Source organism: Amphiura filiformis, chromosome 5 (genome assembly GCF_039555335.1).
Source record: "Amphiura filiformis chromosome 5, Afil_fr2py, whole genome shotgun sequence".
Taxonomy (NCBI): domain Eukaryota; kingdom Metazoa; phylum Echinodermata; class Ophiuroidea; order Amphilepidida; family Amphiuridae; genus Amphiura; species Amphiura filiformis.
In genome coordinates, this window is record NC_092632.1 from 36,397,625 (window position 1) to 36,410,163 (window position 12,539).

At 37.2% G+C, this 12,539-nt stretch overlaps 3 protein-coding genes across 3 annotated transcripts; all 3 read left to right on the plus strand.

The window, feature by feature from the left end:
• Positions 1–3,225: 3,225 nt before the first annotated feature.
• LOC140152157 (uncharacterized) lies at positions 3,226–4,356 on the plus strand. Its single transcript, XM_072174457.1, has one exon. It carries the CDS (start codon positions 3,226–3,228, stop codon positions 4,354–4,356), a length of 1,131 nt encoding a protein of 376 aa, XP_072030558.1.
• Positions 4,357–5,385: 1,029 nt separating this feature from the next.
• LOC140152158 (uncharacterized) lies at positions 5,386–9,274 on the plus strand. Its single transcript, XM_072174458.1, has 4 exons — positions 5,386–5,502; positions 6,469–6,618; positions 7,922–8,015; positions 8,966–9,274. The coding sequence occupies exons 1-4, from the start codon at positions 5,390–5,392 to the stop codon at positions 9,272–9,274; spliced, it is 666 nt and encodes a 221-aa protein (XP_072030559.1). The 5' UTR covers positions 5,386–5,389.
• LOC140151862 (uncharacterized) lies at positions 9,273–11,916 on the plus strand. Its single transcript, XM_072174181.1, has 3 exons — positions 9,273–9,344; positions 9,931–10,075; positions 10,830–11,916. The coding sequence occupies exons 1-3, from the start codon at positions 9,291–9,293 to the stop codon at positions 11,093–11,095; spliced, it is 465 nt and encodes a 154-aa protein (XP_072030282.1). The 5' UTR covers positions 9,273–9,290; the 3' UTR covers positions 11,096–11,916.
• The last annotated feature ends 623 nt before the right edge of the window (positions 11,917–12,539 follow it).

A 12,539-nucleotide genomic window follows, 5' to 3' on the forward strand; every position in this document is an offset into this window, starting at 1 on the left:
TAGGAACTGATGATATCAAGCAATTTTCTGAAATATATTTTTGAGGAAAGTGCAAAGTTTGCTGTAATTGAAACTGCAGTAGCTTCCTCTTGTTTAGGCCAAAAAAAAAATGTTTGTTTGTCCATAGAGGCTTATGAAATAGTTGGGTCGGTAGGTCAGATTTTTTTTTTTTTTAACAGATATTGCACTTGAAACTGACAATTTGAAGACTGGTAAATAAGTCAAAACACACAGCACTTTACTGGTTTATCTCTTGAGATGGTTCTGCATGTTATACTGTTCACTTTCTTTACATTTTCTTTTTTTAAATTTATACTAACCACTGTTTTATATGATGTCCCATCGATGCCAAAAAAAAATTTAAAAAAAATTTTAAAAAATCAAAAAAAAAAAAATTCAAAAAATACCACCTAGACCTATGACTGCCCATCACTTACCACAGCGCACAGCGGAGGTGAAGCCCAGATCCAAGGTGATTTTGGTCGGTGGTCGGACACGGAGAAATAAGCGTTCATGTCTGGAGAGAAAGGCGCGCTCATTTGCGCCATTATCGTCGCGTCAAATGCGACATGTTCCGAGACGCTTAACATATCTGCTTGCTTGCGCCCTTGTCAAAGTCGTTGCTAAGCAGTGTCGGCTTTACCACGCTGAACCAAAGTCATTGGTCTAGGTACTTGTTTGTCTGGGGTCGGGACCAGGGTACACGGTCGGTCGGACGTGGACAAACAAACAATTTTTTTTTGGCCTTATCTACCAAAAATCCGCAAATATTTCCCATGTGTCATGATTCTGAATTTGCGAACTGGCTTATACATTTAAAATACTTTTTTAGGAAATCGCTATTTCTAGAAGCAAATACATGTAAGCTACAGACCACCTGACATAAATTTTAAAACACAAACATTTTTCTTCCTTTAGTTCTAAGTTTGATGAGCTCTTTCCAATGAGCCTAACAGCAAGTCATTCTGACAAGTTTTAATTTTTTTTTTGTATTGTATGATTTTGTATCTACTTGTGACTGATGAGCGCATTGTGTTTACTTGTTTGTGTCTGAAATTTTATAAATAGGGTTATAGTTGTTGCTTTAAATTGTTGATTTTGAGTCATTTTCATGATTTGTGGTGTGAAATTCTAAGTTTTGTCCGCTATCCTGATCCTGCTAAAAATAAAATCATTGTTTTACTACTACTGGCACACTATAATCAATTTCTGTAGCGATTTTAACTATACGCTGCCACGCTGCCAGTATTTCACTGCTTTGCATGCACCAGGATGGGCCCTGATTTGCTGCCGACCTGATCGATTGTCTGTTGTTGTGGGCGACTTTTCATTTTTCATGAATTTTGCACCGCACGCAATGTTGGCTCCCTCATCCACCTACCATGAGATGCACAAATCATGAGAATGACTCAAAATCGACCATTTAAAGCAACAACTAGTATAACCCTATTTATAAAATTTCAGACACAAACAAGTAAACACAGTGCGTTGACTGCATTCATCGGTCACAAGTAGATCTACAACTCATACAATACAAAAAAAAATTGAAAGTTTCATGTCATGCTTGTACATGTATTATGCATATAATACGAAAGCGTGATAGGAGCGCATAAGGCGATGCTTTTTAGCCCGCAGCCTGCATACCCAATACAGACCACTATTTTTTTTACTGTAAATATGTTTAAATTTTTTCACTGGAGATTATCAACATGCAAACTACACATTTAAAGTTTAAAAATTTAATACCTTAGCAGTATCTTTTGTGCATGCAGGGTCAAAGAAAATTGTAGTACGCACCGATAATTGTCCGCACTTATTTGCATAACACAAGCGAGCGTATTACACCATCATTGTTCAGAAAAAAAAAAAAAAAAACACTTTTGCATATTTTGGCAGTGGATTTGATTAAAGTGCAAAAAACACATTTTTTACATTCATCAGCATTTATCTAGAATTCGCTTTTTTGAAAAAATAATAGAGATTGGACGTGATGTCACTTCCCGCAGGTTATGTACTTCAAGCGAGTAACAATAAGACGCTTGGAATCGTATGTGAATAATGCGCGTGTTTAAAGTTTATCGCACACAAAATGCAATCTATACCGGAAATGACACCACAATCACGTCCATATCTATGTTGAACAAAGTTTAGGATAACAATGTTTAACTTTTAAGAATAAAATATTTAAAACATGTATAATGAACTTGTCAACCTACAGGCCTATCCGAAAATCAGAAGGAAAACAGGTTGAGATGGTTAATCTTAAATTCTTAACTCCAGCATTAACAGCAAAATGGTTTATACAATATAGTAGTCCTATATCTTTCTTCTTCATTTTCCAGGTCTGCATGTACAGTGGATGGTGTTGGTGTTGGTGACTTGTAGCCAATCTTTCAGCAGGTCGGGCAGCAGGTCAGTTGCTGTTAGTCTCACAGTGTGTACACATTGTTGGTTCAGTAGCTGAACACCATTAAAGCAATGAACTCAATCCATGGACAATCAACAGGAAGATGCTTTTGGCTGTCAGTTTTGTGATTATGAATCCAGACATTTCTATAAGTTAATCAAACATTTAAAACATAACCATGTTCTTAACCGTGATTTCAAAATTACATGTGGTGTCAATGAGTGCCGAAGAACTTATAAAATGGTTCGAAAACTGGTCAATCATATTAGGAGCAAACATAAAGATTTTGCTGATCAACATTTGCCACTCAGGAGAAATCTGCAGAATTTACCTGGCAATGGTGACCAGTCAAATGATGGAGATTCTGATCATCAGGAACTGGAAGAAGAGGAAGAAGAGCCGCAGATATTACCAGAAGAGTACCAAATTGATTACAAACATTTGGTTTCACACTTATTTGTGGAGGCTCGTTAAAAGTACAAGGTTTCTGGCAAGGCCTGTGAATTTATTGGTCTAGAAGTTAGAAAAATGATGGAAAAAGGTTGCGTGATTTATCTTCTCAAGTATCTACTGTCTGTAGAAGAGAAGGTATTGATGTGCCAGAGCTTCATGACATTATCAGCGAGTTTAATGATCCCCTGGCTGAAGCAGTATGAAAGTACAATACTCAATATAACTTTGAGAACTATATAAAAAGAAATAGCACACACTTTGTTGCGCCAGAAAAAGTTGTGCTAGGAATGAAAATGAAAGTCAAAGGATCGAAGATACTTACTAATATGTACCCATATTGCAAAGTCTGAAGGCACTTTTACAACATGATGATATCCTTGCTCAGGTTTTCCAAGGACACCAATGTGGAACTGGAAGAATTTCTTCATTCACAGATGCTCAGCTTTATAATGACCATGAATTCTTTAAAAGATACCCTAAAGCACTTCAAATATATCTTTATTTTGACGAATTTAAAGTTGCAAACCCCCCTTCGAAATCGTGGAGAATATAAACTAGGAGGATTTTATTTCCTTCTAGGGAACTTGGAACCCAAATATAGGTCAAAACAGCACATTGTACAGCTTGCTTGCTTGTGCAAAGTAACAGACTTAAAACACTATGGGTTGGAAGTCATCTTGGCAAGACTTATCTCAGACCTGAAGACATTGGAAACGGATGGTATAGAATTCTATCATGATGGACGGAAATTCCATTTTCATGGAACTCTCGCACTGGTGGTGGGAGACAATTTGGCCCAACATTTTATGGGAGGTTTCCCAGAGAACTTTTCCACCTCACTGAGATTGTGTAGGTTCTGCACTGGTACAAATGAGTTAGTGAAGACGAGTTTGAGAGAAGATGATTTTACATGGAGAAATCAAGAGGGATACAATGAACAGGCGCACACAGTTGAAGTTCATCCACATCTATCATCAGTATACGGCGTGAAACGGCGTTCACCACTTAATCAATTGGAAAACTTCCATGTTGTATGCTCATTACCTTCAGATATAGCGCATGACCTTTTTGAAGGTGGAGTAGTTTCAGTTAGACTTGCCATTATTGTCTGCTCACTTGTCCAAGATCGCCATTTCAGTCTGAAACTACTGAATGAAAGGATTGAACAATTTGAGTATGCATCTTGTGATAGAAGCAACCCTATCCCTCCCATGCCAGAACAGATAGCACAATTTAAGATCAAATCAACCATTGCTGAAACTTGGCTCCTAATGCGCATGCTGCCATTGTTAATAGGAGATAAGGTACCTGAGGGCAACGATGTGTGGGAGTTGTACTTGAAATTAGCAGACATGGTTGAGTGTATATGTGCCAAATCTTATGAATGTGGGGAAATTGAATACATGGGAGAGAAAATTGTAGAGTTCCATGAATCATTTCATGAAGTTTTGAGGATACTTTATGGGCAAAGGACCACTTTACTCTACATTACTTGAAGCAGACAAAGCTTTTTGGACCACTTAGTGCATTTAGTACGAATTTATGGGAAAGAAAGCACAATGAATTTAAACAAATAGCAAAAAAAAAAAAAAATAGAAAGAACATATGCCTTACATTGGCAACGGGACATCAGTTCAAGCAATACCTACAGTTTGAAAAGGACCAACTATGTGAAGCATATGTCGAGTATGTAAAGGGAAATGCAGTTCGAGTTCAAGCGCTGACTGATGATGAACAAGCCCAGCTTCAACCAGTACTCACAGGTGCACAATATATCTTCAAAGCTGCCAGTTGCACTAAATGTGGAGTCAAGTACTCATGTGGATGTGCAGTTTTATTATCATATAACAATGACCAGTATCAATTTGGTAAAATTCGATCTGTATTTCATGTGAATGGAAAGGACCTCCTCCATTGCACAGTTCTGCAGACTTTAACATATGTAAGACACTACCATGCACATCAAGTTGAGGAATCCCCAACATCACTGCTAGTTGAAGTAGAGAAGCTTCTTGATTACCATCCACTCGGTATATATGAAAAGGACAACATGTCACTGATTGTCCTGAAACACTTTGTAAGTGCTGATAGAGACTGAGAACTTACATGACACTTCAGTTTGTTATTGACCAGAAATTAATATTTCAAGTGTTATTTTCTTTACCAGTTATGGCAAAGTACCAGTTTTATGTCACATTTGGCAATTCAAACAAGTTGATAGACGTGGAAGGTGATGATGTGTGCTGGATGGACGCTCTTTAAGAAAGAAGGAACATTTTGGAATAGTACATGATGTAATATTCCAAATATTTGAATCTGGCTGGATAAATGACTTTCTTGATGTCGAAATCGATGGAGTGGTTCCACCTCGCTAAATTGAGAATGGTTACAACTGTGCCAGTTGTCATAGTTACCGGGATGAAGAACTGAAATTGGAGAAGTCTGAAGTTGGAAATGCAAGTGAAGAGATGAAAATGGAGAGCCAGTGTGTGAACAAGACCTGTCTGAAGTTACAGACGAGGTGTAGAGATGGAAAATGGTGAGCTAGCACTCGAGCCAGTCACAGTGAGTGATGATGAGTTTGAAGACCTGAAGACCAGTGGTGAGGGTGATGCTAAATCAACCATCCCAGCAAAAGAAAAGTAAGTGCATGGTTCTTGTAATTTGCAGCAAAGAAACAATGCAAAAATCAATCAAGTCCTTAATACATGAACTGGTTATTTCTCATCTGACCTGCCAGTAATGCAATTCTTAAATGTTCCCCATAAACTTAATAAATTAAACCTCTATCTCAAACAAACCAGAACCACATTTCATTTAAGGACTATATTGATCTTTTGGATTCTTCTACTTGGTTGTTTGACTTGATTTTACAGTAACTGTATCAACAGAGATGATAACAAATTATCAAGTTTTTTAAAGAGTGTGGTGATTAGGTGGAATAAAGGTTATTTATATACAGAGGAGGATTTTAATAAGAATGTATATCCACCAGAATGCAATATGATCTGGAATTTGCATTCCCAACAGCCTCATTTTAAGTAGGGGTAGTCACACCCAAGCAATTTTAGTGTGGCCAGTTTCTCTATGGGATTAATACAGTACTGGCTGCAGTCACGAAATTCAAAATGTGCACTTCAATCAAGTGTAACATATGAAAGTCCTTGATTCAAATTGCCTGTGTAAGTTAGCAATTGATAGTTTCTAGAGTAAGATCCGCAACTTTCTGATAATGTTCAAAATTTGCATATTGATGGAGAGGCGTAACCTTGGCTGTTTAAACATTTTAAGACTTTTTTTTTTACAAATTTATGCTATTATTATTAAAGAATGCACTTTGAACATAAAAATGGTGAAAAAACAAGGTCAATGACTCGATGGGTGTAGGATTTGCCAAAAATAAGGGTAGTTTGACAGGCACATGACACATAAAAGTGCACCCTCTCTTTGAGTCTTCAACTGCTTTCAGCAGACCTGTTGCCTAGCCGGGATTATGGAATTGGCGATAGGCACCGCCCTATGCGCCATACAGTACAGGGAGGGCTTTACTTGAAGCTGGAATATATCAAGTTTTTAAAATAAGTTACATTTCTGTTTGATCATTGCAGAGTGTGTGAGTGGCCATACCCTTTCAGGTGCAAATCAACTATGTTTTCAACTGCTATCTTCGGTAAACTAAAGGAGCAAGAAAAACTGACCAGACATGACCGATCAAAAGTACTAGAAAGCTTATATGAAGAAGCAACTAAGTACACTTTGTAAGTAAAATATATTCAGATTACATTGGGTAGGGCCTTTCAACTTTGACCACTTCTGAATATGTGGCTGTAAATTGTTTTAGCAGAGACACATTAAACACACAGGATGTATCAAGACCTGTCCGTCATGCATTGCGTAAACTAGTGGTATAAATTTCAACCGTTGTACAAATGTAGCAGCGAGCAACAGCCATTGAAAACCGTGGGAAGAGTTTTGAAACTGAAATAAACTTGTCAATTTTGAGAGGCGAATACACTTTTGACTACATGGGACGAAGCTTCACAGTCATAAGTACTGCCTGTCAAGATGAATCTGGAATCGCCTCACTTTTTTATGGTGAAAATACGGTTTCCAAAATTGTATACATTCACATTTTGTGCATAGAGTTACGTGTAGGGTACACATTGACCGTGGTCAGCACTGTACTTATTCTTTTACCCACAATTATAGCCAGTCGGGCCGGTAACATGCAAAACTTACCAGCCCGAATTGATGCGCATACAATGTACTAGCCGAAATACTAAAATTAACAGCACTCAAAATTTTACTGGCCAGTCGGACGGGTCCTTCTTGAAATTAGGGCGCCCGACGCAAAATCTACCCACCATGAAAGCGTCAAGGGTGCTAAGTACAGCGCTGACCCACTCTGGTTGGGACATCGCATCGCTGACAGGGACCGTGTTGAATCATCCTCTGCATTCAACACATATGTTTCTGTCCAACATTTACAGGACTGAGGTTTTAATGTACTGCATGTTTTGTTTTTAACTCTACCAAGCTAATATTATTTATTTTTGAAAGGTCTTCAATCTTTCGGTTTGTGCACTAGAATTTAATTTTGCCCTTAGTGCGATAGAATCTAAATTTGGAATCTGAAACTACCTAAACATTCCAAGAAGAGAGAGAAAGCGGGAAAAGAATATATGTGACAAAGGGAATGAGTCGGATGTCGCTATTATTGATTTTGAGATATTAGCAAAGAAAGTGTTAAAATTCTTTTATTTTATATTGTTTTCAGCGATTGATAAATTGACATAACTTTGCAAAGAAAAGTTGGATCAACATGGGGTTTTCAGTTTCTGAAAGCTCTAAATGTCCTTTTTGGAAACATGTGTAAAACTCATTTTTGACCAGGGTCGACATGTGACTCATTCCCCTTGATCATGTCACATATTGTTGAGCAGAGGTTTAAATAATAATTTAACCATAATAACCATAATTTTGCATTTTATCATGTTGTTTATTATTTTTCCAAATTGAAAATCAAGAAATAGTCACAGATATTTGTAAACATCTTTTCAGATATCCAAATTCAAGTCAGTATGATCAAATGGTTTCTGCACTCCTCTCAACATTCCCATATCTTGGGAGAGGTATGGCGGGACAGGATGCAAGTGTAAGTGAGACAATTTTTTGAAGTCATGGTTTTCTTCCTTTTGTACAAAATCACCAGGTCTTGTCATCCATGCTGAAGTAATTCGGAAAGGGGACTATAAATCGTGCACCGTATGACACATGTTTGTTTGTATGTGACAAAAATATTAACCCTCTGTTTCATAATTCACCATTGAAGTGTTACGTAAGCGTCTTATCTGCGTGTCAACTGGATCACGCTTTCCAATTCTGAACCACGATCAATGTGATTGCTGTGCAAAGTATATATGGCCTTTATTGTTGTTATGAAGAAAGCGTGATCCAGTACCAGGGAGTCCACGTAACCACTTCACCGGCGAATTGGTTGCTGCATCAACATACGTTGATGGATTTTCATGGAACTTGGACACAATAGTGAAATATAGTCAAGTATGCAATTAGCATATTGGTTGCTACATCAACATACCTGTACTAGCTTTGATGGATTTTAATGGAAGGACAGCAGGTGTACATGTGGGGATTACTGCCATGCAGATATTTTACGCATTGCGTAAATATGTGTTCCACTTGTTTTGCATTCAAATTTTTTGCTGGGCAGGGGTATAATACCCCATCCCCATCTATGAAGTTTCACTCTCCATGTTATTAGGAGCAGGGGACTAACTTGAGAGGTCACAATGTTGATAATTACATGATTTAGATTTAATGATTTCAGTGATCAATAATAGAAAATAAAAGTTACATGCACAACTGAACCTTTTCCATCAAAAAGTGGCTAAACCCCACAAAATGTATATCAGTGCACACTCCAAATGTGCATGCACATAGCAAACTTTACATGCATTTGTGCATGTAAATTAAACCCCTCTATTTCGAAAACTGAGTTTAGCATTAATGTAATAAGTGTTTATCCCAATTTATATTAATTAAGGTGTCCTGACTATTTCTCGTGCACTTTTTCTTTACTTGCAGGGTTTCTACAAAACCAAACTTCGTGAGACGTTCAACAACAATAGAAGAAGGCACGAAAGTGACAAAGAAGAGGTCATGCTTAACAAGAGGAAGAAGCCAACAGAAGATGGCAAGGCGGCAAAGGAAAAAGAAATGAACGTATGGTGCGTTAAGAATTTTAAACCGGAATTGGGGGCAGGGGAAGATGCTACTAGCATCAACATTCTCACCAAGCAAATGCAAGCTAGTCATGCAAAGAAGAAGAAGCAGCAAGATCCCATCTTGACTCGAACCAGCATGGAGAAAACTTTCCGGCGCCGTGAGGGTTGATGTAGTGGATGGAGCTATGTCGATTAAAGACGTGAAAGAGAAGTATCCATTGCTGTTTTGTGCAGATGAGGTATGTACAATGGGTCTCATATATTAAGGCTGTTGTCGGCAAATGTTTTTCATGTCAACATGTCGGTATCAATTTATATCGATGCATAATGTCTACATGTATGTGGAGTTGTCGACATATTTCAAATTTTGGTTTGTCAAAAACATGCTCTAAAAATTATAAACTTCGATTTAAATAGTTCATATGTATGTTTTAGGTTAAGCTTACCTGTTTACAAATACACAAAGTAAAACATGTGGTTTTAAACTTTTTGACAATGGGACCTTATATACTGTAATCAAACTGTAAATTACTTCTTTTTGGAGTCCTAGTTGCCGCTGTTTTCCTTCAGCTTGTCAAGCCCATTTTGACATGTTTGCTTTTGTCGAATTGAAGGAAATTATATTGACATGTCAGGCCATGTCGATAAACGGCATGTCGACAACAGCCTTAGTCCCCATAAGGGATTGTCACAATAAGTAAGAATGTAAATGTTAAGGATGAAGAGTTTATGTAACCCTTTAGAAACCAGAGGGGTTACCACCCCTAACGGATCGTCCCCAGTCATAGAAGATAAGATAGAATTCTATAATAATTTTGTTTGCAGATCATGGCAGAATTTCACAGGCTTACTGAAGTGAACCTATATGAAACCATAGAGGAACCGGACATTAAAGAAGTTCTTCACAGCATATCACAGATGCGGCAGCCAACAAAATCTCCAGGATGGATGAAACAGGACAGTAAACAGGGTAAGGCTGAACATTCTGTTAAATAAAACTTATACACAAATGGGAGTGCAAAAGACCTAATTGACAGAACATTTTCATAATTTAAATCAATCAAATTAAATTTTTTGATATCCAGGCCTTGCATGTGACGTATCATCCCGTAAATATGGCGGACTACTCAAATGCATTCAACAAAAGCATGATTGCAATCTACCGTGACAGTTCGTCTCACACACATAACTCCTGCACTATGATCAAATAGGTTGATGACAACATTTGATTGAATGGACTGCACTCCGCCATAACTACGGTGAAGGACACCGGCTCAAATCCTTTGTTTGGAGCCAATCGATAATTTCATGCAGGGCCTCTATACCGTGGTTGAAATTCAGATTCCAACCTTAGTACATGTATATGCAAAATTTTTAAACACTTTAGACAGTTCTTAAAATTTCATTGGTTCCTAGCCGTGTTATATGAGATGATATAACATGGCTTCAGATGCTAAGTGGATGTGATGCTGAACACTACTTTTGAAGTCCCTCTGACATGTGCCTGAATACCCCGTAGTTTCAATTCTAGTTCATAAGGCAAAAATTACAGGCTAGAATGTGGAAATTTAAGACAGAATTGAATTGTATACGATAGCGGCACAGTGGTAGTAAAACCAATACTGTTCTTGTTGCTTTGTGTCCATTTCAGCATGTATTTGTGGGAAACCTAACATTTGCTTTATTATTAAGTTTTTTATCTTCTATAATTTTACAATTTACAGACACTGCATTGCTAGCCTTACCAGGCCATTTGAATGAAGATATCAGCAGCTTTATGCAGTTCTCCACATCACCAGCAAGTGCATCGGCTGTTATTCTGGTAAATGATAAGGACGGGGATAAGGATATGTCCAAATCAACATACCAGATATTTGTGGAGAAGGTCAAAATAGGGGAGTGGTATTCCCTTGATAAAGCATACATGGGGCTCTTGGGGTACACTATGTCTTTCATCTTAGCTACCCTCCACAGTACTCTAAGACATTAATCTTTATGCAGAAGTTTATTGCCAAATTGGCTGACCGCACCAGGACACCTGATAGTGTTCTGAATTTGTGGACCAAAGCACAGTAATTTAGCAGGATTAGGGTTTACTTATGGATGAAAATTAAAAAGTCTTGCTGTATAGCTAAGAGGTTTTGATCCCTCACGTCAGGTAATAAAAGTTGATCGTATTAATTAACGATGTTTCAATGTTACGATTTTCAATGTTAGTCAGTGAGCCTTTAAAAATTTTAAAAGAGATCAAAGTATATAAAAAAGAAATGAATGCCTTGATCAATTTTTGAAAACAAGGTTCATTTTTTTAAGCCTGGAAAATTCTGTTTTGAGTAAATCTGCAGAGACAAGTTGTGTTCACTATAATAGTGGGCCCTTTGAATGTGCTGCATCTTTATGGAAAAATAATATCAAATATAATTCAATTTATGGCTTTGCTTGCCTGTACACATCTTTTATTATGCAACAAAGTTCTTAAGAATTTTAATAGTTTGAAATTTTTGGAATTACCATTTTTCCAGAATATTGCAGTTAAGTGTAGATGTATTGCTTAAGCAATAGTAGTTAATAGTTAAAGGTGCTTGACCAGATCACTAAAATCATCTTCAACTTTCTCCCATGAAAATTGAGATTTGGGTGTCAGTAGAAAGCTTGTATTTTTCTCATTACCGTGGTGAAATTTTAGGCCCAAATTCTGTTTAATTTGGATGTTATGAACAAAAAAAGTGGCTAATTACCACAAAAATGTGGTTACCACACTTTCGATTCCCACAGTCTTCTATGGGACAGCAAAATACACATTTTTATGCGGATAGTATGAATACCACTGGGGCGATTTCACTCAAAATTTGGAATGACTGTTTTGGCGATGGGCCTCAATGTAAAGTAGGAAACACCATGTGCAAAAAATCAGAACATGCACCTTTACAAGGGTTTTTTTTTTCAAGTAGGAGATACATGTAACATCCACTATTGCAAATATCAAAGGAGTCTAAAATTTAAACAGTTGTGTTAATGTGTGAAGCAAAATGTACAGAATTTTCTTATTTTGTGGTGTTTACACATTATTGCTGCTGCTTTCTAGCATGATGGAGCTTGCATCTGTTTGGTATACTATGAGAGAATTTTTAGAATTTAAGGTTGTTCAGATGCCAAACCAGTGACTGCACTGCATAATAACAAAGCTATACCTGTAACATATGCATGGACACTGGACAGATATATTTGTGCGAACTGTGAACTAATATTTCATTCCACTGACTGTGCCCTTTGGCACTGTTGAATGTCTTTTTTTGCACATAATGTGCCCTTTTGTATTGAGCGTACAAAAGTTGAACTTACAGGTGACATGAAACTTTTGGAAAATGAATTTTGTTAAAACTTTCAGATAAAGTCAGTTTTCATCTAATTATAAATGTCTCATTCAAAGTGAA